Source organism: Mustela nivalis, assembly GCF_964662115.1.
Source record: "Mustela nivalis genome assembly, chromosome: 15".
Classification (NCBI taxonomy): Eukaryota; Metazoa; Chordata; class Mammalia; order Carnivora; family Mustelidae; genus Mustela; species Mustela nivalis.
Window position 1 is genome coordinate 29,410,848 of NC_139034.1, and position 25,624 is coordinate 29,436,471.

The 25,624-nt window shown below is 40.4% G+C and overlaps 1 protein-coding gene across 12 annotated transcripts in view; it reads right to left on the minus strand.

Annotated features, from left to right (window-relative positions):
- LOC309849217 (histone-lysine N-methyltransferase SETDB2-like) overlaps positions 1-25,624 on the minus strand; it is a 93,351-nt gene that overhangs the window by 11,512 nt on the left and 56,215 nt on the right. For 11 of the 12 annotated variants that reach the window (XM_082701527.1, XM_082701526.1, XM_082701520.1 and 8 more), the window contains one exon: positions 24,024-25,310. In XM_082701527.1, coding sequence (XP_082557653.1) covers positions 25,193-25,310 — 118 coding nt within the window. In that variant the 3' untranslated portion in view covers positions 24,024-25,192. Of the gene's footprint in view, positions 1-2,404; positions 2,539-8,207; positions 8,316-13,415; positions 13,538-24,023; positions 25,311-25,624 lie in introns of those variants that run through there. The other variant, XM_082701521.1, reaches the window with a different exon arrangement.

Sequence of the window (25,624 nt, forward strand, 5' to 3'; positions counted from 1 at the left end):
TTTCCTTTCTAGTCTCAAGCAATAAAATTCCTATGGAATTTGCTCAAAATCATGTAAAATTATTTAACAAATCCCTTTTAATAATAGGCTTGCCCATGTTTTAGAATATAGGCCCCTACTTCGGCTCAGGTCATGATCCCAGGGTCATGGACTCGAGCCCTGCGTCAGGCTCTCTGCTCAGTGGGGAGCCTGCTTCCCTTCCTCTCTCTCTCTGCCTGTCTCTCTGCCTACTTGTGATCTCTGTCTGTCAAATAAATAAATAAAAATCTTTAAAAAAATAAAAAAGGAATATACTTTAGGCCCCTAAGCCTGAAGAGGATATGGTGGTAAAAAGCAAGAACTCCAGAGCCCTAAAGGCCAGCTCAGCCACTCATCAGCTGTGACGTGGGGACAAATGACTAAGTCTCATAGGACCTCGGTGTCTGCATCTGTAAAGCAGGGATAATAATATCTACCTCACTGGACTGTTACGAAGATTACATGGGTTAACATTTGTAAAGTATTTCAAAGTATTTTTGGCACAGAGTGATTATTAGATAAAATAAAACAGCGACGTTAGTACCTGAAACACTGATGAAATGGGGGGTGTGTGCCCAAAGGGAAAAATCTAGCCTCCAAATCCAATTTGAAAATACTTAGATTCTCACAAAAATCATTATTAAAAAGATAATGCTCTCATTCAGAATATTGTGAATGAAATTATTTCACTGAAATTTAAAATACTCCATCAGAGTATATGCACATGCGCCAAAGAAGTGAGAAGCATCTGCCTGGCTTTTCAACTTCAGACCATCATTTAATTTTTTATTTCATTTTATAACTTTAAAAAAGGTTAAAACTGGGGCGCCTGGGTGGCTCAGTGGGTTAAGCCGCTGCCTTCGGCTTGGGTCATGATCCCAGGGTCCTGGGATCGAGCCCCGTATCGGGCTCTCTGCTCAGCGGGGAGCCTGCTTCCTCCTCTCTCTCTGCCTGCCTCTCTGCCTGCTTGTGATCTTTCTCTGTCAAATAAATAAATAAAATCTTTAAAAAAAAAAAAAGGTTAAAACTTCTTCTAGATATCTTTTCATATGACTTTTTTTTTTTTTTAAGATTTATTTTTTTTATTTGACAAGAGTGAGAGAGCACAAGTCAGGGAGAGGATGAGGGAAAAGCAGGCTGCCCACTAAGCAGGCAGCCCAATGTGGGACTTGATTCCAGGACCCTGAGATCATGACCTGAGCCGAAGGCAGACACTCAACCAACTGAGCCACCTAGGTGCCCCTATATGACATGTTTTAGACTGCATCCACATACCAAAAAACTGAACATGACCTGAAACAATTCAGTTAACAACTGGCGTATTGATTCATTTAAATTGTCTAATTATTTAACTGAACTGCAATCTTTCATCAGAAGGAAGATCAAGTTCCTTCCTGGACAGAACAAATACAATTCTATTGGACTTGAAATATGCCTTACTGGGTCAAAATTAACATTGAAGAACTATTGAAAGAAGGGAAGCAAGATTTAAAAGCCCAAGGCAACTGAAACAGGACTAATTTGTTCAAGAACTTAATGACTGATTACTATATTTGCTGCATAGTTTATCATTTCTAAAAGCTCTTCATAGGTAAGACAGTGGTGAGAGTGGTGGGAAAAAACATTCATTCAACTGACAAGATGGATAAACCAGGGACTTATGGCTAACAAGGCTCCTGTTTGCAGAAGAGAGCAACAGTGAACTGGTTCTAGGTCCTGTGAACACCCATTAGGTCACTCACGCCAGTATGGCAACCAGTGCTTTCTACTGGGAAAGAAGGCATGTAGGAAGATTAAAATAAAAACCAATTCTGCTTATTTTCTTTCTATAATATTGAGGGAAGGTATTGTGAGGTCAGAGTCCCAACTGAGCATCCCCCAAACCCTGTTCTTACTTGGAAACCATTTGCATGAAATTATCTTTAAAAATCTCTTTGTGGGGGTGCCACGTGGCTCAGCTGGTTTAACATCTGCTCAGATCATTATATTAAGGTCGTGGGATGGAGCCCCCATAAGGCTACCTGCTTAGCAGGAAGACTGCTTCTCCCTCCCTTTTTCTCTTTTGCTTGCTTGCTCTCAAATAAATAAAAATCTTTTAAAAAATATCTCTTTGTCTTGGGGCCCCTGGATGGTTCAGTTCGTTAAATGTCTGCCTTAGGCTCAGGTCACGATCCCAGGGTCCTGGGATTGAGTCCCGCAGCGGGCTCCCTGCTGGGTGGGGAGTCTGCTTCTCCCTCTCCCTCTGCCTCTGCCTGCCACTCCCCCTGCTTGTGCACTCTGTCAAATAGCTAGGTAAAGTCTTTAAAAAAAAAATCTTTGTCTTAATCTAACCATTCCTTATTCCGTTCCCCCAAGTGTAGCTTTAGAACTGTTTAATTATACATACTTAAAAATTCCTCGAGATTTATCAGTTTGTAGAACTGCGTCGTCATTCTTGGCACAGAAAAAGTGGTAACTCTTGTTACAGGCTTTTAAATCACATCCCACGGTGGCTCCTCCTTTTTTACAAAATGCACATTTCTACGGAAGAATAAATTTTACTAAGTAAGAACCTGTTTAATTTCTGTTAACATTTAAAGATGTTATTAAATGTTATTTTTAAGTCAGCAGCCCTAATGTCCTTAGCAACAAATGTTAGGTATTAACATCTAGCTGCTCATTTTGAGATTTCAGTAAAGCCTCTGCTAAGTAAAGTACTTGGTTGGCACTGACCTGTAATGATTTGATTAAAAGCAGAAAACCCTTTAGTTTTAAAACAAACAAATAAAACTTTCTCTTTTTACAGGAGATTTCTACAAAAAGATTTGTCCTGACTAGGCAAAGGGTCCTGTTAGGGACACTGGGGCCCATGGCGAGGGTGCCCCCTGATGGTGCCTTGGAGAGCTGTGTGAGCCAGCAGTCTGTCCCTCTCTTAGACCCAGATCCTTCCCTATGAGACAGTATGTGGCCACAGCAATCTAACTGGTTTGGCGAGGGCGGGGGGGGGTGTCCCAAGCCATGCCCAAGGTTGATTTGATTCAGGCTTTGTCTGAATGAAGGGGAAGCACAATGAAACCACCTTGCAAAACAGGAAATAGCTCAAACAATATCCTAAGGTCAGCACAAACAACCATACAAATAAAGAAAATTCAAATATGGTAAGAAATTAGATTACATTAAAGGTGGAATTTCAAATCACAGCACAAAGAAAGATTTAATTTGGGGGGGCATCTGGCTTTATGTGTAGAAAAAAAAATGAAGTTACATCCCTACCTTATAATATTTTCCCAAATAAATTCCACATGGATTAAGGCTCTGAGAGACAAGTTTTAAAGTTAATAAAAATGTATGAGGTTAAGGTCAGGAAGACTATGCAAGGAAGGAAACTCAGAAGCCACAGAAAAAAAAGACTGATAGATATGACTACATAAAAAATTTAAACTTCCATTTTTATGGTGACAGCTACCAAAAAGCCAAAATTTTTGAAAGCAGAAACAGACTCATTAATACAAAGAACTGGTGGGATGAAGGGGTTAAGAGGTACAAACTTTCAGTTACTAAAAATACAAATCACAGGGATATAATGCAAAGCACAGAGAATACAGTCAATGATACTGGAATATGGTGATAGATGGTAATTGGGCTTATTGGGGTGATCATTTCATAATGTATATACATGTCAGATCACTGTGCTGTGTGCCTGAAACTAATATTGTATGTCAACGGTATCAATAAAGAAAGAAATGTTTGCTGCATATTTGATAAAGGGTTAAGACCGATAAACTCAGAGAAAAATGAGAAAAGGCAAATTACAGAAGAAACACGAATGGTTAATAAAATGTCATTCACTTAAAGACTACTGAGTAACTGTGATGTGGCAGGCACTGTTCTGGGGCAGAGGGAAACAGCAGGGGACAAGGCACCCGTCCTTGCGAAGTTGACATTCTAGTGGAGAGAGAAAACCAAGGTCACATAAAGCAAACTTAAAAACATAACAATAGGACGCCTGGGTGGCTCAGTGGGTTAGGCCGCTGCCTTCGGCTCCGGTCATGATCTCAGGGTCCTGGGATCGAGGCCCGCATCGGGCTCTCTGCTCAGCAGGGAGCCTGCTTCCCTCTCTCTCTGCCTGCCTCTCCATCTACTTGTGATTTCTCTCTGTCAAATAAATAAATAAAATCTTTGAAAAAAAAAAAAACATAACAATACGTGTGTTGTAAGTATCTTTTCCCAATCTGTGTTTTGTTTCTTGACTCTTTAATGAAATCTTTTAATGGACTTAAATTTCAATTTTAACATAAATAAATAAGAACAGCTCTAGTACTTACAGGAATAAGTACCCTCATCAACATTTACCACCCCACACGGGTGGGCTGATGCTGGAGTGAAGAGGAGGGTAAGGGAAGAGTCAGAGGTAAGATCCAAAGAAAGGGGTAAGTAAGGGCTGGGTCATGTGAGGGGTTACAAACCAGGGTAAGGTATTGGGGTTTTGTCTTCATACAATGGGAACAAAAAGTGATCCGTTTTTTAAAATTTTATTTTTATTTTTTTAAAAAGTCTTTCTTTCCTTACTGAGAGAGAGAGAGAGAACATGCTGGGGGGGGGGGGGGGAGGAAGGAGAAGGAAAGAACCCCAAGCACAGTCAGTGTTGAATGCAGAGCACAGAGCCCAGCACAGTGCTCAGTCTCATGACCCTGAGATCATGACCTGAACTGAAATCAAGAATCAGATGCTCAATGAACTGAGCCACCCAGGGGGTCCCATGTGATCAGTATTTTAAAGATACTATTGTGGCTGTGTGGAGCATAGGCTGGGGTAGGGATGGGCGGGAGAGCATGCAGAACAAAGATCAGTGATGTTTAGCAAGTGTTTGAGGGAGACCCATGACTTTACTACAGAGGGTTAGTGACAGAGAGAAGGGGAGGATAGAGAGTCTGCAGGCTGGATGCTGGGCTGGGACGTTTATGAGAAGATGATGATGGATGAATGGTGGACAATTCACTGAGGTGAGGAATGAATAGGTTTGGATGGAGTGTGTGTGTGTGTGTGCAGGGGCTGGGACTGTGTTCACTGGCCAGTTTAATACGAGCTCCTATTAGATGTTCGTGTAGATACGTTTGGTTGGTTATCATGTCTGGAGGTATAGAGTCCCTGGCATAAGTACGGACTTGAAGCCAAGGGAACTGGAAGAGGTCACACAGGAAAGATATTCAGATGGAGGCAGGAGCCCAGGAGAGCTATGGGGACTGCACACTTTAGAGGCTCAGAAGAGAAGGAAAAACAGCTAAGGTGTCTGGGACGAAGCAGCCAGAAAGGTGAGAGACATAGTAGCAGAGTGTGTGCAGGAAGTCAGAGGAAGAAAGTGCTTCAAGATGCACATCACAACAATGTGATGAATCCTGCTAAAAGGTCAGCTAAAGACAGAAGTACATTGTAGTTGAACAGGTTTTTTGTATACAGAGGAGGATTTAAGATGACATTATCAGTTGATCATGGATACATGCTGAAGGAAATAATCTAGTACAAAGGGGGATACTAATGTGATTGGGATGAAGGGAAATGCAAGAGGCTAATCCTTAAAGAGGGGCAGGTGATGACTCCAAAGTGTAAGTGGCGGGTTACTTTGACAAGCTGGAGGTCCCAGAGTCTGGGGACAAAGGTGAATGGGCAGCGGTTTGGATAGTAGGAGTTCCTGGCTAATGGCTCCCTTTTCTCAATAAAAATCAGACAAAGATATGTATACCACCAAGGTGAACCCTAATGTAAACTATGGACTTTGGGTGTTTTGATGTTGTGTCCATGTAGGTTCGTCAGTTCTAACAATGTACCACACTAGAGGGGGATGTTGATAAAAAGAAAGCTGTGTATGTGTCAGGGTGGGAAGTATAGGGGAAGTCTTTGTACTTTCCCCTCAAGTGTTCTGTGTACATAAAACTGCTCTAAAAAAATAAAGTCTATAAAAAAAATAAGGCATAGTCATCAATTTGGGGATGAGCAGTTGGGGTGGGGAGAGGTTTTAAAAGAAATGAGAGGATATGAAACAGTAAAGGTAGAGGGTGGAGGGTGACATGTTAAGGTTCCTTTTGAGGTTTGTGGCTATGAATCTGAGATTAATCAACACATTTGTGGGTTTTTGTCCAGTTGTTCAACTGTTCAAGTGCTAGTACTACTCAGCATATGCAGACAAAAGGCAGGTGGCGGGGGTGGGGGGTGGTTTGCTAGGTGAGTAAGGAAATGTGTGTTGGGGTGGTGGGGAGAGGGAGTCCAGGCTGTTTGCAGGACAGTGGCTGTGAGGTGGGGTCACTGACTGTAGAGGGATCACGAAAGAACTCCTGGGTCTGGGGGTGCTGGGAGGGAGGCAGATGCCTAAGGAGAACTACCATTCAGCCTCTCTCTAGTGATGAGGGAAATGCAGGTAACACTTCCTGTCAGATGCAAGAAGTAACAAGATTCGTGATACTCATTTTTGTTAAGGGCTAGGAAAGTGTTCTTTCATCCACATAAGTAAAAAATGATACAACCTTTCTGGGTGACAGTTTATTAGTGTGTTTCAAAATTATTATTGTTTTTAAAAGATTTTATTTATTTATTTGACAGAGAGAGAGAGGGTGAGAGCGTGCACAAGCAGGGGGAGCAGGAGAGGCTGAGCAGGAAGCCTGTGCAGGGCTCAATCCCAGGACACTGGGATAATGATCTGAGCTGAAGGCAGATGCATAACCGACTAAGCCACCCAGGTGCCCTGCATGTTTCAAAATTATTAAAGGGAATTCTCTCTGATCAGCCATTTCACTTCTAGGACTACGGTGTACAGCATTGTTCAAACAAGTACACAGGATATGTGTAGAAAGATGTTTACTGCAGCATTAGTTGATTATAGTGAAAAACCAGAGTCGACTCATTATCCAGCAACAAGGGAATGGTTTCATGCATTCTGGTCTATCCCGTGGAATCCCATGGAGTCAGTAAAGAGGGTGCCACAGTCATATGCTTACAGTTTTAGGCACATGCCATGTCTTTCTTGCCTTCCCAACTTTTGCACATCCTGTTCCCTTTCCCTGGAATGCCTCCTTTCCCGTCTTCATTACCCTCACTCCTTCCCAACTAGGAAGGCTTCCTGGGCCCCACCTGCACTAAGGTGCTTGATTGCTTGAGTGAACTGTGCTGACCCTTCTCAAAGTACATCAGGTTGTGCGGAAACTGCCCTCATATAGGTGTATGCCTTGTAAAGACTAAGGAAATGTTTGTTCCAGATCTTAAACTGTACTGTGGTGGTGGGCATTATGTGCTCACACCTGCTGTACCACTTGCTAAGCCATGAAGGGCTTTTCCTAGAGGAAGCCTACTATCACAGAACCAACAGGGTAACTACTCCACACTCTGTCTTCCCAAGGGGAGCTGACCCAGGTCCAAGGGGGTTGATCCTGATTAATTATGGCCACTTCTAGCAACTAGAGCAGGTGTGGCCTCATTTAATTTTCAGAAGGGCTCTTATTCAATGCTTGAGGATGAACTTTTACTTTTTTTTTTTAAGATTTTATTTATTTATTTATTTATTTATTTGAGAGAGAGAAAGAGAGAGTGCAAGAGAGTACAAGAGTGGGGTGAGGGGCAGAAGGAGAAGCAGACTCCCCACTGGGCAGGGAGCCCAATTCAGAGCTCAATCCCAGGACCTGGGGATCATGACCTGAGCCGAAAGGCAGACACTTAACCAACTGAGCCACCCAGGTGCCTGGGATGAACATTTTCTTTTACCAGATAGGAATAAGAAAGACGGACACTTCAGGAGTTGTCTGTGACCACCCTATGACCACAACAGGACCAACTGTTGTTGTGGACAGGATGACAGAAAGGAGGATGGGCTCTTGATGACACCACTAAGCCACGAAATCGACCAACTCTGAAGCCAGTTTTCCCTCTGGCTAAGTAAGAAAATAAGCATCATTTTTGTTAAAGCCAGTTTGAGTTGAGGGTCTTTCTACTTACAGCCCAAAAGCATTCTAATGTATATCAACTCTGCTGATGAAGTATGTTGTAGCTCATTTTAAAATATTAATTGTTCAGTTGAATTTAAGTTTCCAATACAGGTCCTATGTCTTTCAGCTCTCCAAGATGTGTCTCTATCCCTGGTTTATCAATCAAATAGACTTTCTTTTGGAAATATCCCCTTCAAGATCTGTTTATCTCATATAACTAATAAAATCATTTATACTTACCAACTTCCTTCCTCTATGGATTTCTTTCTTTACTGATTCCACATCAAAATTTCTGTCTTTATTACATGGATCAGTATCCTCACATTCCACAAGTGCTGAAGAGTACAGCTACAAATTGAGAAAACAAAAATTCACAATATGCACAAAGTACCACTGAAAGCTGCAAGTCAGAAAATGGTATCACAAAATAATACTTACCAGGAGTGGAAGATGGATTGGGGTATAACAGTGACCACCTTCGGGATATGTAAGCAGATCACAAGCCACCCTGTTTTTCTCTGGAAGTGGCCCCAATCCCTGGGCATGTTTTATACTGCCTAACCCTGACCCCCAGTGGTTAATAACGTGAATGTGATTGGAGCCCTGACCTGAAGCTGGGCCAACTGGACTCCCTATCCTGAGAGAGTGGAGTAGACTCTGAGCCACATGGTAGAAAGCAAGCCAGTCTGCAAAGAGGAATACAGAAATGAGGTCAAGAGAGGACAGAATGGGTTCCTGATGGCTTCCTAGTCACTGTTCTTGAACCTGCCTGCATGCCGGCCTTCAGGAGCCATGAAATGCCCCTGCAGTCTGATTAAAAACCCACTTTTATGTTTAGGTTGCCTCAAGTTTCCATGTGCTACCTGAATCCAACCTATCTCTGAATTGAAGATCAACATTACAGAATGAAATCACAAAGCAATCTGCAGATTCAATGCAATGTCTACCAAAATACCAATAGCATTCTTCACAGAACTAGAGCAAAAAATACTGAAATTTGTATGGAACCACAAAGACCCCAAATAGCCAAAGCAGTCTTTGAGAAAGAACAAAACTGGAAATAGCACAATCTCAGATTTAAAGATACACTACAATGCTATAATAATTGAAACAGTCCGGTATGGCATAAGGATAGATATATAGATCAATGGAACAGAATAGAAACCCTAGAAATAAATGCATGAATTTATAGCCAACTATACTATTACAACCAGGGAAAGACAGTCTCTTCAATAAATGGTGCTGGGAAAACTGGATACACACATGCAAAAGGATGAAACTGGGGGCGCCTGGGTGGCTCCGTCGGTTAAGCAGCTGCCTTCAACTTGGGTCAGGATTCCGGGCTCCTGGGATCAAGCCCTGCCTTGGGCTCCCTGCTCAGTGGAGAGGCTACTTCTCTCTCTCCCTTTCCCTCTGCCTGCTTGTGCTCCCTCTCCATTTCTCTAATAAATAAAATCTTTTTTTAAAAAAAAAAAGGATAAAACTGGACCGCCTTCTTACACCACATACAAAAATGAACTCAAAATGGATTAAAGACCTAAGTGTGAGACCTAAAGCCATAAAACTTCCAGAAGAAAACACAGGGAGTAATCTCTTAAATATAGCCATGTGGCGCCTGGGTGGCTCAGTTGTTAAGCATCTGCCTTTGGCTCAAGTCATGATCCCCGGGTCCTGGGATCGAGCCCTTAGGCTTCCCTTCTCCCTCTCCCCACTCCCCCTTCACAAGAAGTTCCCTCTCTTGCTGTGTCTCTTTCTGTCAAATAAGTAAATTAAAAAAAAATAAACACAGCCATAACAACATTCTTCTAGATATGTCTCCTCAGGGGAGGGAAATACAAGCAAAAATAAACTATTGAGACCATACCAAAATAAAAAGTTTTTCCACGGCAAAGAAAACCATCAACAAAATGAAAAGGCAACCTACTAAATGGGAAAAGATATTTGCAAGTGACGTATCTGATAAGGAGTTAATATCCCAAATAGATAAAGAACTCCTTTGACTCAACAATAAAAAACCAAATAATCTGATTAAAAATGGGCAGAAGACCCAAAAGTTTTTTTTCCAAAGATGTACAGATGGCCAACAGACATATGAAAGATCCTCAACATCACTCAACATTAGGGAAAAGGAAATCAAAACCACAATGAGATATCACCTCACACCTGTGAGAATGGCTAGCATCCAAAAGACAAGAAATAACAAGTGTTAGTGAGGATGTGGAAAAAGAACTCTCATGCACTGCTGGTGGGAAAGTAAATTATAGAGCCACTATGGAAAACAGTATGAAGGGTCCTCAAACAACTAAAAATAGAATACCACATGATCCAGTAATTCCACTACTGGGTATTTACCCAAAGAAAATGAAAACCCTGACTTAAAAAGATAGATTCATCCCTATATTTACTGTTGTATTATTTATAAGAGCCAAGATATGAAAGCAACCTAAGCATCCATTGGTAGAAGAATGGATAAAGAAGGTGTGGTGTATGTGTGTACACACACACACACACACACACACACACACACACACACAGAGGAATATTACTCAATCATAAAAAAGGAATAATATCTTGCCATTTGCAATAACATGGATGGACCTGGAAGGTAACATGCTAAGTGAAATGTCAGACAGAGAATGACATATACCGTATGATTTCACTTATATGTGGAAACTAAAAATAAATGAACAAAAAACCAGAAACAGACCCATAAACAGAAAATAAACTGGTTGTTGCCAGAGAGGAAGGTGGGAAGGCACGGGCAAAAAGGGTAAAGGGGTGTGGGAGGTATAGGCTTCCAGTGGGGGAATGAGTAAGTCACAGGGATGACAGGCACAGCAAAGGGAGTGTGTAGCATCGCTGTACGGAGACAGACGGCTGTGCTTGTGGTAAGCACGGCATGATGCGCAGAGCAGTAGAATTCCTCAATAGTTTACGCCTGAAACATGTAACATTGGGTGTCAACCATATTTCAATTTTTTTAAAAGATTTTATTTATTTTATTTGACAGACAGAGATCACAAGTAGGCAGAGAGGCAGGCAGAGAGAGAGAGAGAGGAGGAAGCAGGCTCCCCGCTAAGCAGACCTGATGCGGGACTCGATCCCAGGACCCTGAGATCATGACCTGAGCCGAAGGCAGCGGCTTAACCCACTGAGCCACCCAGGCGCCCCCATATTTCAATTTTTTATACTTCAGTTTTTTTTAAAGAGTAGTAGAAAAAGGTAATGAAACAATAACAACAACAACAAACCCAGGGAAAAGCTTAACCCAAAGTTCTAGACCTCTACAGAAAAAAATTATTATTATTATTATTATTATTTTAAGATTTTATTTATTTATTTGACAGAGAGTGATCACAAGGAGGCAGAGGCAGGCAGAGAGAGAGAGGAGGAAGCAGGCTCCCTGCTAAGCAGAGAGCCCGATGCGGGGCTCGATCCCAGGACCCTGAGATCATTACCTGAGCCGAAGGCAGAGGCCTGAACCCACTGAGCCACCCAGACGCCCCTACAGAAAAAAATTATTGAACATTTCTGAAATTCATAAAAGAAGAATGAATCACTGGAGACAGCCTATTATTGGATAGAAATATTCATATCATTTTTTTCTCAAATTCATCTATAAATTCAATGGAATCCCAGTTAAAATTTGTGTGAAACTGTAACACTGAAAAACAGCCATGGCTTATCATAAAATCATAGTAATTAAGACAATGTTGTACCAGGTTAGGGAGAGACAAAGTGACTGCTGGAACTGAACAGACCCAGAAACAGATCTGTGCACAAATATTATATTGTTAGCACACTGGATTAAGAGTGAGGGTTCTAGAAGTAGGCAACTTGGGTAAGAATTCTGGCTCAGGTACTTACAGCTGTGTGACCTTGGGCAAGTGACTTAACTTCTCTGTGCTCAGTTCTTTCATCTTTAGTTTGGGCATAATAATGATACCTACCTTTTAGGGTTGTTGTAAGGATTAATCGTTTAATATGTCTTAAGCTCCCAGAACATTACCTTATGCCTCGTGAATACTGAGTAATAATGATAACTATCATTATTATCCACTACAAATCAACGAGAAAAGAGCAGATTAGTCAATAAATAATGCTGGGGAAAGTGGTTAATCATATGAAAAACAAAAAGGGAGATGCCTACTCTACAGAGTAGTCCAAATAAATTCCAGTTGGATTAAGAATCTAAATGAGAAAAGCCAAATTTTAAAATTTGGAGGAAAAAAGGTAGAACCTTAGTAAATGAAAGAATTTCTTAGGGGAAAAATCCTACAAATTATATAGGAAAATGATGAATTTAACTACATTATAAGCCTCTGACAGGAAAACCACAAATTAAAAGCCAATGTATATAATAAAGCATCAGAATCTATTTATATACATATATAAATATATGTAAGCAAAGTCAATATCTTAAAGACAAAATGCAGTCTTATGAACACAAGTCACAGAAGCATAAGCACAGCCAAATGAGGCACAATCACACTAATAATCTAGGAATGCAAACAAGAGACTGTTTCATATTTATTGGAGAGGAAAAATTAAAATTTCATAATATCATGAATTGCAAGGAAGAAGAGGAAGGAATTCTGAAATAATGTGGAAGTCAAACTTGGTGCAATCCTTCTGGAGAGCAATGTGGCGCGTACAGTGAGGTGCAAAACACTCCCTGGTTTTAGCTACGTGCCCTATACCAGAGAAACTGTCCCAGGAATTAGGAACCTATGCAAAGATGTTCATGACAGCTGGTTAGTTATATGAAAAAAAGTGGAAAAACCTAAATATTCATTCACATGAGAAGAGTTTAGTATCGACAGTGAGAAAATGGAATTCTGTAACATTTAAAATTAAAGACTTAAAAGTCAAATTTATCACATGGATAAATCTCAATAGCCATGAATTTGGATGAAGTTCTACAAAGTCAAAGAACATGTAAAACAATATTTCTAGTTATAAGCACTTAAATATACACAGTGGGAACATAAAATAAAAAATACAAAACAATAAGAAGCACCAAATCTGTGATGGCAATTATATCTTGAGGGATGGTGGAAGGGGAAGAGAACTGGAGATCCCTTAACTGTCTGTGTTTTATTTCCTTTAAAAAAAAAAAATCAAGGTAAGGCAAATACAGTATGATTTGACAAATCTGGGTACAATGTTTATCAATGTCTATGGGTATTGATTATATTTGAAATATCTCATTAAAATATCTTTGAAGAAACTTCTTCATAATTGTGTTTGATCTGTTATAAATAAAGCTAAAATGTAATCATAAGATGATAAGATCTGAAACAGTATAAAAAGTTAGAAAAAGATGCTCTCCAAATCCCCACTTAAAAGCCCAATTCATGGCCAACTTGTCATTCTGTCTCCAAAGTACATTTATCTATTTTAGTATGTCCTTCCCTAAAATGACTCATGTGTTTTCAAGTAACTTACCAAACAATTTTCGTGAGCAGCTATATTCTCTGATTGTGCAAAGTATAGGACACTGTACTCGATGTCTTTGGGGCAAAGTGCACATGTCCTTTTTTCCATCTTTTCTGCAACCTGAAAGACACCTATAAGTAACATCCCTGATGAGAAATGGAAAAGTGGAATTTCTTGGTCTCCGTAACTCCTCCACCAGTCTTTTTTTTTTTTTAAGATTTTATTTATTTATTTGACAGACAGAGATCACAAGTAGGCAGAGACGCAGGCAGAGAAAGAGAGAGAGAGAGGAGGAAACAGGCTCCCCGCTGAGCAGAGAGCCTGATGCGGGGCTCGATCCCAGGACCCTGGGATCATGACTCGAGTCAAAGGCAGAGGCTTTAACCCACTGAGCCACCCAGGCACCCCCTCCTCCACCATCTTGAAGTAGAAGGCAGGGCACTTGTTTTTATGAGAGATTCTCAACTCCCAAAGAGGAAAAAAAAAATGTACCCATGTGGAAAAGCAACTTATTGTGTACTTCTTAAATGGTTTAATACAAGGAAGGACAACAATCAATTCATTTAAAATGTCTAAACATGAAGAGAATTTTATTCAAGAAACACAACCAGGGGGTGCCTAGCTGGCTCAGTCAGAAGAGCATGTGACTCTTGATCTGGGGTTCTGAGTTTAAACCCCATGTTGGGTGTAGAGATTATTTAAATAAATAAACTTAAAAAAAGAAAGAAACACAACCAAGAATTTAAATACAAAGCTCTCAAAACACTGCCTTGGCAATACTAAACTTTCAATAATTATTATTATTGTCAATACAAATCAATAAGAAAACAATGGTGTGCTTAAGAAATAGTGCTCTGGTTAAGTGCCTATAAAAAAAGTTTCAGATCCCTGTATCATAGTATATTCAAAAATAAATTTTGAGTGAATTTAAGAAGTAAATGAGCAAGGTACTTTAATTTAAATGTACTTTAATCTAGCATGATAATGACAGAAAAATATATAAAGGCAGAAAATTATTTTTTTTTTTGAAGAAATGAATAGAAGAAAAGAGAGGAACCTAAGAGAAGGAGAGTTAGGAAGAAAAGGAAAGAGATGAAAAAGAAGTCACTTATTTCCACAATCCCACTGGGGATATCAGTGTAGGGTAACCTTCTCTTACCTATTAGTTTGTTATTAATTTGGCTATAAGCATCCATTTAACAACTTGTTTGCCCTTTCCAATGCTTATCTTCTTATTGATTTGGTTTTCTGTAGAACACAATTCTGCTTTTAATCATAAACTTTTCGTTTTAAAACAAAGATTTATTTTACCATTTATTGGTGAGAGTTTTAAATTTAGATGAGGCTAATCACTTACAGGGTTCCTAGAAGTTCTTTTTGTTATCCAAAGTATAAGATCTCTGGTGTCTCTCTGAAATTAGATCGTGCATTGCACGAAATCACAAGACTGCACTTTGGAGCAGCATTTGTCTCACATTCAGATGAGTTTCTTCTTTAATTAATTTCTGTTTCCTGGATTTGGGTCCTAACTAGTAGGAATACAAATTTGTAGTTCCTCTGCTCCCCACCAACCATAAAAAAGGGGAGAGACTGAGAGAAAAACCCTCAAATGAAATGAAACTAGCTAGCTGCTTCTTTTCATTCATTCTGAATCCCCACCAATTTGGGAGCACCTCTTGTAGAAGAGTCAGTTCGCTGGGCACTCTAGACCAGTGCTATCCAACAGAAACTGTAATGTGAGCCAAAAATGTGAGCCACAGCTGAAAAATTTCTAGGGGCCTCGTTTTGTTGGGGGAGAAATTAATGTTAATAACATGTTTTATTCAACCAAATATCTCCAAAATATGATCCTTTTAACATTTAATCAGTATAAAAATTAATTCATTCTTCAGTATGGAGTCTTTGAAACCCAGTGCACTTTGTACTTAGAGTTGATAAACCACATTTTTAAGAGCTCCACAGCCATGTGTAGGGACTGGCTACTGTAGGGAACAGCACAGCAGAGGATCTAAAGAAATAGGAGACAGAATTGTTGCCTGCAAGGGGCTAACAAAATAAAATAACAGAACAAATGCCACAAAGTAATATAATTGCTGGGTGGAAAATGCCATACATGCTATGGATCCAGGGGAGGAAGTTCTCCCGTGGGAAAGAGTGTTGTCAAGGACATGGGCCTTGAGCCGCTATAACTGGAGAGGGTTTGGGAGGAACTGGAGACATAAGTAGTGACGTGGGAACTGGCCAAGAGGTTTGACCTGGAGGCAGAAAACCAGTCAGGCTGAGAAGGAGAGTCTGTGCAGAGGAAGCTGGAAAAGAATTTGAGAAACAGATGGTGAAAGACTGCCAGGAAGGATTTTGGAGCAGGGGAGTAACATGATGAAAGAGTTGTTTTAAACAACTAAACTTCAGTAAAAAAGGAAAAACAAAAACACAGCGTGGAGTAAAAAAGGATATTACAAAGCTGTCAGACAGAGACAATCAATGTGTATGCTTTTCTTGGTCTAAATAAATCAAATTGTGGGGGAAAGAAAAGAGTTGTTTTAAGCTCAGTCTCAATTCATGAAGAGAAATACTAAGTTCCTGAGTAGGAAGACTACACATTATAATGCTGTCAGTTCTTCCCCAAACAAGTTTTAGGTTTAATGTCATTTCAATTTAAATCCCAAGAAGGTTAAAGAAATTGAAAAAAAGAAAGGATTATTTGGAAGAATAAAAGGGCATGAAAAACATGAAGAAAACTTTGAAAAAAAATACAAGGGTATCTGCCTACTCGACTTAGAACCGTATTATTAAAGATACAACTAGAACAGAAGAGTAGATGACCACATCAAAAGACAGGACAACAAAGTGCAGAGAGAAGTAGAACACAATCTATAATTATGAATTTAACATACCGTAAGGTGGCATTTGCATTTCTTCTCTGGCATTGATGTCCTCAGCCCATTTTCTACTAGGTTATTCACTATTTTTTGAGCTTGTTATGTATTCAGGATGACCATTTGTTAGTTATATAGTGGTCTTTTAATTTTGTTATAGTGTTCTACGACATACAGAATGTTTAAATGTATTATTTGATGAAATTATATCAATCTTTTATTTTATGGTTTCTACTCTTGGGTGAAGGAGATATAATAGAAAAAAACCTCTATTTCCTTCTAAAATATTATTCTTATATTAAATGTTAATGTGTAAGTTATTTTATTATAAAATATGAGATGAGGATCTAACTTATTTTCATAGTGGTTAGCCACAGATTTTAGTCTCCTTTTCATATATTTAATTATTATGTATGTTTAGGTTTGTTCCTATATTTCTATTTGTTCCATTGATCACTTCCTCCTCCAATACCACACTTTACAGTTTCCAATGTTTTAGCATATATATTAATATTTGACAACATAATACACCATCCTAGATGAAAATAAGAAAAAATCCCAATATTTTATTCACTTCAGTCCCAAAATCTATTTTGAAAAAATACTATATTCTTATTTTAAAGGACACACAAACTGGACATGAAAATTTGTAAAGCACAGGCTTAAAAAGAAAAAAAAAGCATCAGACAATTAGAAGGATGGAATAAAAATCCCTAATAAAATAATACGATAACATTTGATAGGCATGCAATGCTTCCTGTTGTATAAGAGCTAGACAATTTTGCAGTGTTATCCTTTCCTTGTGCAAAGCAGGGCTTTCAGACCAGTATCTGGCCTAGCTGGGAGGCTGCAGATACGTGAACATGGCCCCCTGTGTTTGCTCTGGGGGTGCTGCCCATCTGAGTTGCACTCCCAAGTCCACAGGCTTCTAGGGTTTTGGCACCTGGAAGTAAAGGTGTGAGTAGCAACACTGCTGCCTTCTGACCTTGAGTATTTTTTCTCCTGCTGATGGACAGAAACCCAAAGTGGGACACACAGGCTCCCCCTAATGGCCTTTCCTTGGTAAAACATCTTCTCATCATCGCTCCCTAAGAGATCTTAGCTCTTCTACCTTGTTCATTCTTCCAGACTGGAGGATGCACAGAACTCGCTACAGCTGGGGGAATCACATTAAAGCCTTTTACACAGACAGACATCCCCCACTTACCTGAATGCTTGCTATGCGTTATCTGAAACTCCTGGACCACATACACTTGGATAACTGATACTCCTCACCTTCAGAATTCAGGGACTATACAGATTTAGACAGTGAATTCTGTCTAAATAATACACCTGTCTTATGGGGGCTGGGGCATTTTAGGGAAGAGTCCATTGGTCTCTATCAGCAGCTGACACCAAGAATAATGAAGAACAGCAGGGCTCCCCATGGTGCTTCTACTGTGTCTAGCAGACCTAAGGACACACAGAGACTGATCTAACAAGAATTCTCAAAAAAATGAAACTGGTAGCCAAGAAAAGTTCTACCGAATGAAGCTGCAGAAAAATGATAGGCTGGGAACACATGAACTATGACTAACTCAAACCCACACAGTGAGTGAATCTGAGGTCTCTCCAGGTTTACCCCCACCCGGGAAGGGATTGCTAAGGCCACAGCCTCTGCAGAGTTATCAGAGATATCTTCCAAATATTCCTGTTCCCAGATATGGTCCTAAAGCCCACCAGACAAGGGCAATCCAGTCAGAGCACAGAATCTGGAGTAGCCAGATAGGACAGCCAAGAAACACACTTCACCATTAAATGAGTGGATGATGGAAGGAGAGTCACTAATCCTGTAATTCCATTTACAACCCCTTTCTGATAGGGTATGATTTATGTTCTGGACTGGCAATCAATTTATGGCGCTGGCAGGACACCTGGGTGGCTCAGTTGGTTAAGCAGCTGCCTTCGGCTCAGGTCATGATCCCGGTGTCCTGGGATCGAGTCCCACATCGGGCTCCTTGCTCAGCGGGGAGCCTGCTTCTCCCTCTGCCTCTGCCTGCCATTCTGTCTGCCTGTGCTCGCTCTCTCCCCTTCTCTCTCTCTGATAAATAAATAAAATCTTAAAAAAAAAAATTATGGCGCTGGCTTGGAAATTTCTTCCTCTTTTCTTCTTTGATCAACTCAATTTTTATTGCAGCTTACTATTTTAGTACTTCCATTAGATATCCATTAGATATCAGATAAGTGGGAGAAGTCAATTTTATCACGGAGTCCACTGACTGTACACCTGAAATGGATAAAGACCAAAACAGGAGGAGTAGACATAACCTAGACGCTTGGTAATGAACTTAGAAAATAAATGGCTTCATCAGATGTCCCTGGATGATGTGACTGTATATATCTTTGGAAGAAGTGTGTACTTATTTGGGAGAGCCAGAGAACATTACTAGGGACAGCTTTAGAATGTATAAACAGGAATAAGTGTGTGTGTGTTGCAGGAGAGGAGTGGACAGCTGAGGAATAGGGTGTTCAGTGGACTTCTTTAGAATCACCTAACTTAGTCACAAACAGGGATGATTCTCAGCAGACATGCTTGTACTATAGGACTTCATTTCCCTAGGCACAGCTGCTAGTCCCATAGGACCTACCTGCCCAACTCTCAGATATACAGAATTCAGAATAGAAGATTTTAGTTCAGATTGGGCTGGTTTCCTTCCTGGGAAAGACCTTCTCCATCACCAGGAGAAAAGAAGCCAAACTCCTTAGTGGTACATACAAGCCCATTCATTCCTTCAACAAATTCTTAGTAAGAACCTATTATGCACTATTTTAGGCACTACAAATAAAATAGAGAATGAGATGAGAGTTTCAACTCTCAAGGAACTTACATTCTAGTAATAGAGACAGACAAGTATTTCTCCTGCGAGCAATAAGTGCTATGAAAAAAATTAGAGCAGGGAAAGGAGGTAGAGTGTCAGGATGGTGGTAGGGTGCTCTTTTAAATAGGATGGCGTGCAAAGCTGTGGAGGATACATTTGAGAGAGACTTGAATTATGGTGGGGAACTGAGAAATGGGAGGCAAAGAGAGCCCAGAAAGGGATAGGTTTGGGGGGCTTGGTGGACCCATAACGCAGTGAGGTGTGGCAGAGTCATCAAGACAGTCAGGGAAAGGATCAGATCAGGACATGGGGTACACTATAGGTCACAGAGATCGTTCTGAAGGTAATGAGAGACTACCGAAGGGCTCTGAGTAGGAGAATCACATTTGCTTTTTGTTTTTTAAAGATCATTTTGGCTCCTGTGCAGGCCTGTCTGTATGAGACATTAGAGCAGGAGCCAGATCAATACTCTAGGCAGGAAATGCGAGATGGTGCATTGGGGCTTGGATGGCAGCACAGGTGAGAAGTGGTCAGGCTCAAGATACATTCTGAAAACTGAACTGACCGGTTTGATTCATGCATTAGATGGGAAGTGAGGAAGAAAGGCACTGAGGGCTGTGCTAAAGGTACTGGCCTGAGCAACAGGATGAATGCAAGGAATAAGGGTGGTGGATGAACAGGTTTGGAACATGTGGGTACATGCAGGAAAATGAGAATTTTCTTTGGGACACTTCTTTGGGACAGTTTGAAATTATTCTAGGCATTGATGAAGTTGGTTATACCAGTCTGGAGTTTGGGGAAATGATAGAACCTCATCTCCAATAATATCCTGTAGATAACACTAGCTGAATGAAAATATGCAACTGCCTGACTTGTGGTTGCCATGTGACATTTTGGGGCTGGTGCCTTTTTGTGTCATCAACTCTGTATGCAACACCCTTTCAACCTCTCTACCTGTGGTTGACTCTTCTCCTTTAAAACTAAGGGCATCAGTGCCTCCATAAAGCTTTCCCAAAACACCAGGCTGAGTTAGAAACCCCTCATCTGAGACTTTGTGGTTCTTACCAGGTCATCTGCAAGCTGCCTTTTCGATCCTCGAAGATGGGGTCTGCCTAACTCTTCTCTCTATCCCTAGGTCTGAGCCCTGCCACACAGTAGGAGCTCTACACCTATATGAATGAAGGGATGGTGCAGGCTCTTTGTGCCTTATGCACAAAGAGGGCTGCTGAGGATTTGAACTACTAAATGGAAAGGAGTGGATGATTCCAAGGAGTCACATTCTCTGCAAGAACTTTCCCAACTGCTTCCTGAGACCCACCTGACCACTTTTTTTTTTTTTTTTTCTTCAAGTGGAGACCACTTCTTTACTTCTTCTTTCCTACTTCTCCCATGCCACTTCTCTGGCAACGGTCTTAGGAGTGGGTGGACTGCACGACCAGAGTAAACCCCCACCCGAGTTTATGTCTATTTCCCTTGATGTCTCTGTCCCCAGTGGAGTAGGACAAGAGCAATGGGTGGTCCATCAGCAGCGGAAGAAGTAACGGAAGACACACCTTTTGCAAGTGAAGCCCTGGGCAGTGATCTGGGCTCACAGCTCCCTGCGGAATTGCACCCAGGACCGCGGGAGATGAACGCAGACTAACCCCCCTCACAGCAGTGCCGCAGGGGCTCGGGAGTCGGATTGGTGGGGAGGAGAGCAGCCAGCGAGCAGGCCGGGGACCCGCCCTGTGGTTGCCGGGACACAGCACCCCCACCTCAGCGCGCGCGCGCACGAGATGCACTGGGGCGGAACTCACCGGTGGGGTGCGGGAGCTGGTCCCGGGTGTCGTGGGCTTCGGACAAGAAGGCTCCGTGGGCTGACTTGGCCGAGGAAGACAACACTTGGTCCATGGTTGCGACCTCAGCTGCTGCCCGACGGAGGCGCGCTGCGCCTGCACTTCCGGAAGTTCGCAGGCGGCTGAGAGTTTCGTTTTCGTAAAAGCTACGATGACCCATTTCCCCTAACCAGGGGAAGTTCAGGGCAAAAGACACAGACGGTTTGCAGACTGAGTTCTCATTCAAAATGGAGCTCGCCTCTTCTACAGATCCGAGTCTGAATCTGATCTGTTTTTTAATATGCAGGCGATCGCCACCGTGCCCAGACTTTTCCTCTTCAGATGGGGATGAAAGGTAGCCCAAACCCCTGGGGTCAGCTGGAGAAGTGATTGCTTTTCTGAAGGATTACCCGTTTCTTCTAAATTGTATACATCAAATTTGGCCTAAATAGGTATGTCATAAACGTAGGCAGAATTAACTAGAATTCCAGTTGTGAGTCGCAAATCTTTATTTAGCACCCATGGGGTACACAGCACCATACAAGACGAGGTTTTCAGTGCATGTAACAAAATATACATGTAGAGAACACAAGTGCATATAATTACAGATAAAAAAAGCTGTTTTGGAAAAGAAGCATATAATAGTTCGTGGTTTGCTGAGGAATTAAAGGAAACTTCTTGCATTTTGAGGTCTTATTATTTTTGTATTTTGAGGCTTTTTAAAATTTTTACTTTTTAAAAAGATTTTATTTATTTGACAGATAGAGATCACAAGTAGACAGAGAGGCAGGCAGAGAGAGAGAGAGAGAGAGAGGGGAGGAAGCAGGCTCCCTGCTGAGCAGAGAGCCCCATGTGGGGCTCAATCCCAGATCCTGGGATCTTGACCTGAGCCAAAGGCAGAGGCTTTACCCACTGAGCCACCCAGGCATCCTGAGGCTTTTTTTTTTTTTTTTTTTAAAGGGACAAAAGGAAAATTGGGGACAGCATTAAAGAAAAATAATATATAAAAAGATAACTTGGCTAGTCTCGACAAATATAGAAATGGATTAAAGAACCGAGTCCAAAGGGGAAATAAAAGCAGACTTCAGCAGCCAAGTTTCTGCCAAAACAAAGCACTAAAAGAGACAATTAGAGATTGATAGCTCAGCTCAGTTATGATGTGGCACTTGAAGAGACCCATCTCCCACTCTCAGATTTTAATCTCAGCCTATAACATCAAAGACAAAGACCAAAGTAAACATACATGGAAAACAAACAAGAAATAAACCTTCGAGGTTGTAAAACATGCAGGAAGAATATAGATATGAATGCATGTGTATACATACACATAAACCTATACAATACACATCATGGTATTTTCAAAGAGATAAGATACTGAAACCATAACCCAAAATAGGATGCTGTTAAAGAAATCCAGAGAAGAAAAGAGAACTCTAGCAATTAAGAATATGAGACCAGAAAAATAAAGCATAACTGACATATTGGAAGTTTTTCTTTTTTTAAGATTTTACTTATTTGACAGAGAAAGACACAGCAAGAGAGGGAACACAAGCAGGGGAGAGGGAGAAGCAGTCTTCCCAACAAGCAAGAACCCTGATGCGGGGTTCAATCCCAGAACTCTGGGATCATGACCTGAGCCAAAGGCAGATGCTTAACCAACTGAGCCACCCAGGTGCCCCCATACTGGAAGATTTAAATTGAGAAAATCTCCAAGAAACCACAGCAAAACGAAAGCTGAAAATAAAGAGAAAATTTGGAGCACATGGCTGGCTTAATTGGGAGAGCATGCAACTTCTGATCTCAGGGTTATAAGTTTGAGCCCCATACTGGGTGTAGAGATTACTTAAATAATTAGAAAAAAAAATCATAACTCTTTTAAAAAAGAGAGAGAGAGAGAGAGAGAGAGAGAGAGAGAGAAGATTAGAGAGCCAATCCTGGAAGTCTAACAGCTGAATAAGAAGAATTCTATAAAGAAAGAAAGAATGAACACATGAGGAATAGTTAAAGAAATGGTTCAAGATAATTTCCCTGAATTGAAGGACAAAGATTTCAGATTGAAAGATCCCACCAGGGCGCCTGGGTGGCTCAGTGGATTAAGCCGCTGCCTTCGGCTCAGGTCATGATCTCAGAGTCCTGGGATCAAGTCCCGCATCGGGCTCTCTGCTCGGCAGAGAGCCTGCTTTCCTCTCTCTCTCTGCCTGCCTCTCCATCTACTTGTGATTTCTCTCTGTCAAATAAATAAATAAAATCTTAAAAAAAAAATAAAATAAAAATAAATAAATAAATAAATAAATAAATCTCATTCCTTAAAAAAAAAAAAAAAAAGAAAGAAAGAAACATCCCACCAAGCACCCGGGATGAAGGAGGAAGATGGACCTTACCAGAAACAGAACATTGGGACAAAGACAATTCAGTCAGCTTCAAGAGATATAAAAACTAAAAGATAAAGAAGAGAATGACATCTGACTTCAGTAGTCACCATGGATGCCATAAATCAGACCATTTTCAGATTTCATAGCAGCAGCATCAGAAGCTAGCAGAAGCCTTCAAAATTGTATTATGGAGGTTACTCAAGAATTCTATATCCTGAAAAAATAGCTATCAAGTGTAAGGGTAAAATAAAATGTTCAAACATGCAAGGTCTTAAAATAGTTACCCCTCAATTTTCCTTTTCAAAAACAACTGGAAGATGTCCTTTACCAGTAAGTGGGAGAAAACCAAGGAAAAGGGAAATAATGGAATTTAACTGGACAGATCTGAGATAAGAGAGACAAAGGGAATCTCTAGCACACTGATGGACGGTGACAGCTGTGAAGTAGATCAAGATGTCAGGATTTATGTACAAAAATATTTCCCATACTTACCAAGTATCTTCACTTTCAGTGTACAGCCTAAAATTCCTACATGTTTAATGTGAATAAATGGACTTAACTTCTCTCATCTGAACAAGCTTTTAGGTTATACCTTTTGCTCCTTTTTCTAGTTCCTGGGTTTCCCACTCTCTAAAACAATTTCAAGTTAAATTTTCATCTAGTTCAATATTTTTAAGCAATTAAATTGAGTCCAAACTTAGAATAGGGTTTTATTTGAACAGTAACCAAACTAAACCCAGAAACGAGTATAGATAAAAAAAAAAAATCTAAAACCTCTCAAAAGCCAGAACTACTTTCAATTATTTCTTTTTGAGCCAGTGTTCCTCTTCGGGTTCCAAGGGGGAAGTTCCTGGCAGCCAAATGTACAACTTTGTTATGGATAAAATCAGTTTTGATGCTTGGAGATTCCCAGTCCCTTTTCCACTCCATAATCAGGGCTGGGTAACCTATAGCTGAGTGTAACTCCTTTTTTCTCTACAAAAGCAACTTACACATCAAGGAGAATCCAAGAAGCTGTTCCAGACTTTACAAACTCAGTGAAATTGCTTTGTTTTGTTTTGGTAAGTGAAAACTCTTGTCCAGCACAATCCCTTCTAGAGGGCCTAAGTAAGCCAAGTCTGACTAGTTTCTAAGTATTCTTCTCTTATGGCTCTCCTTTACCTAGAACAAAAATATTCCAATTCCTCCAGGTTTCTATTCCCTCTTTTCTTGTCTGTGTTGAAACTGGAATAGTAAGAACAGAAGTTCCATCTCAAAGAGTGCCAAAACCCTCCCTCTTAGTACTCAAATGGTTTGATGAGACAGAGTTGCATGCAGCCAGAGATTCTCCAACTACTGTTAAAATACTTGGAAATAAAATGTGTAAAGTTAGTTCTTACCTATTCCTCAGGTTATGTTGCCCACCTTATGGCTCATAATGGTAAATTACTTGCCAAGAATTAAACATAGATTTTTGTAGGTGAAAATGTGAAATTTGGCCCTTTGAGGGCATAAGCTCAAAGATAATAATCACAAAAGTAAGTAAGAACTGAATTCTATTGTAACATTTGTTTCTCTTAATACATAATTTACAAATAAGTTACAAACTGTATAATGGTATTTTATATAAAATATACACTTCCATCCCACTCCTGTAAAGTTGAACAGCAGAAAGGATAAAGAGAGAGCCTACGTGTATGAAAATGTCCTTATTTTGTTCCTAGCATTCTAAGTCATACAAATGAATTCCCTGACAAGTGTAAACTGAAAAGAATTCTCTTGATGGATCACAATCTAAGTTAATTCCACTGATGACTGAAGGTTCTCTTACATGGCTCTAATTACAGCATGAAAAGCTAATCTCATCAACAGGCATTAGCTACAGATTTATAGTATTTTCTTTCTACACTTATTAACCCCACATTGGCAGAGGATTTCTTTCTCAGGCATAGTCCCAGCTTCATACCCATAATCCCATGTTAGTTCTGTTCTTGCTTTCACATACCTAGAAAGTAGAAATTAAAAAGCAAACATAAATTACTCTGAGTAACTATCAAATGAATCAAACTTGAATATATCAATTTATTAACATTACAAACCTTCAAAAATCTGGTTTCTTCTAACAAACCCCCCCCCCCCCCAGTTAGGCATGCTCTTTTATTAAGAATAATCATTTGAGTTTTATTTCAAATCTACCAAAATCCTAAGTAAGAAACCTGTCAACATCCACAGGAAAGGAAGTGTTTAGCAAACAGTGGAACCCAGTGATGTGATGATGTCTGTGGTATGAGGCCTGTGGTGTGACAGCTGGAGGCAGTT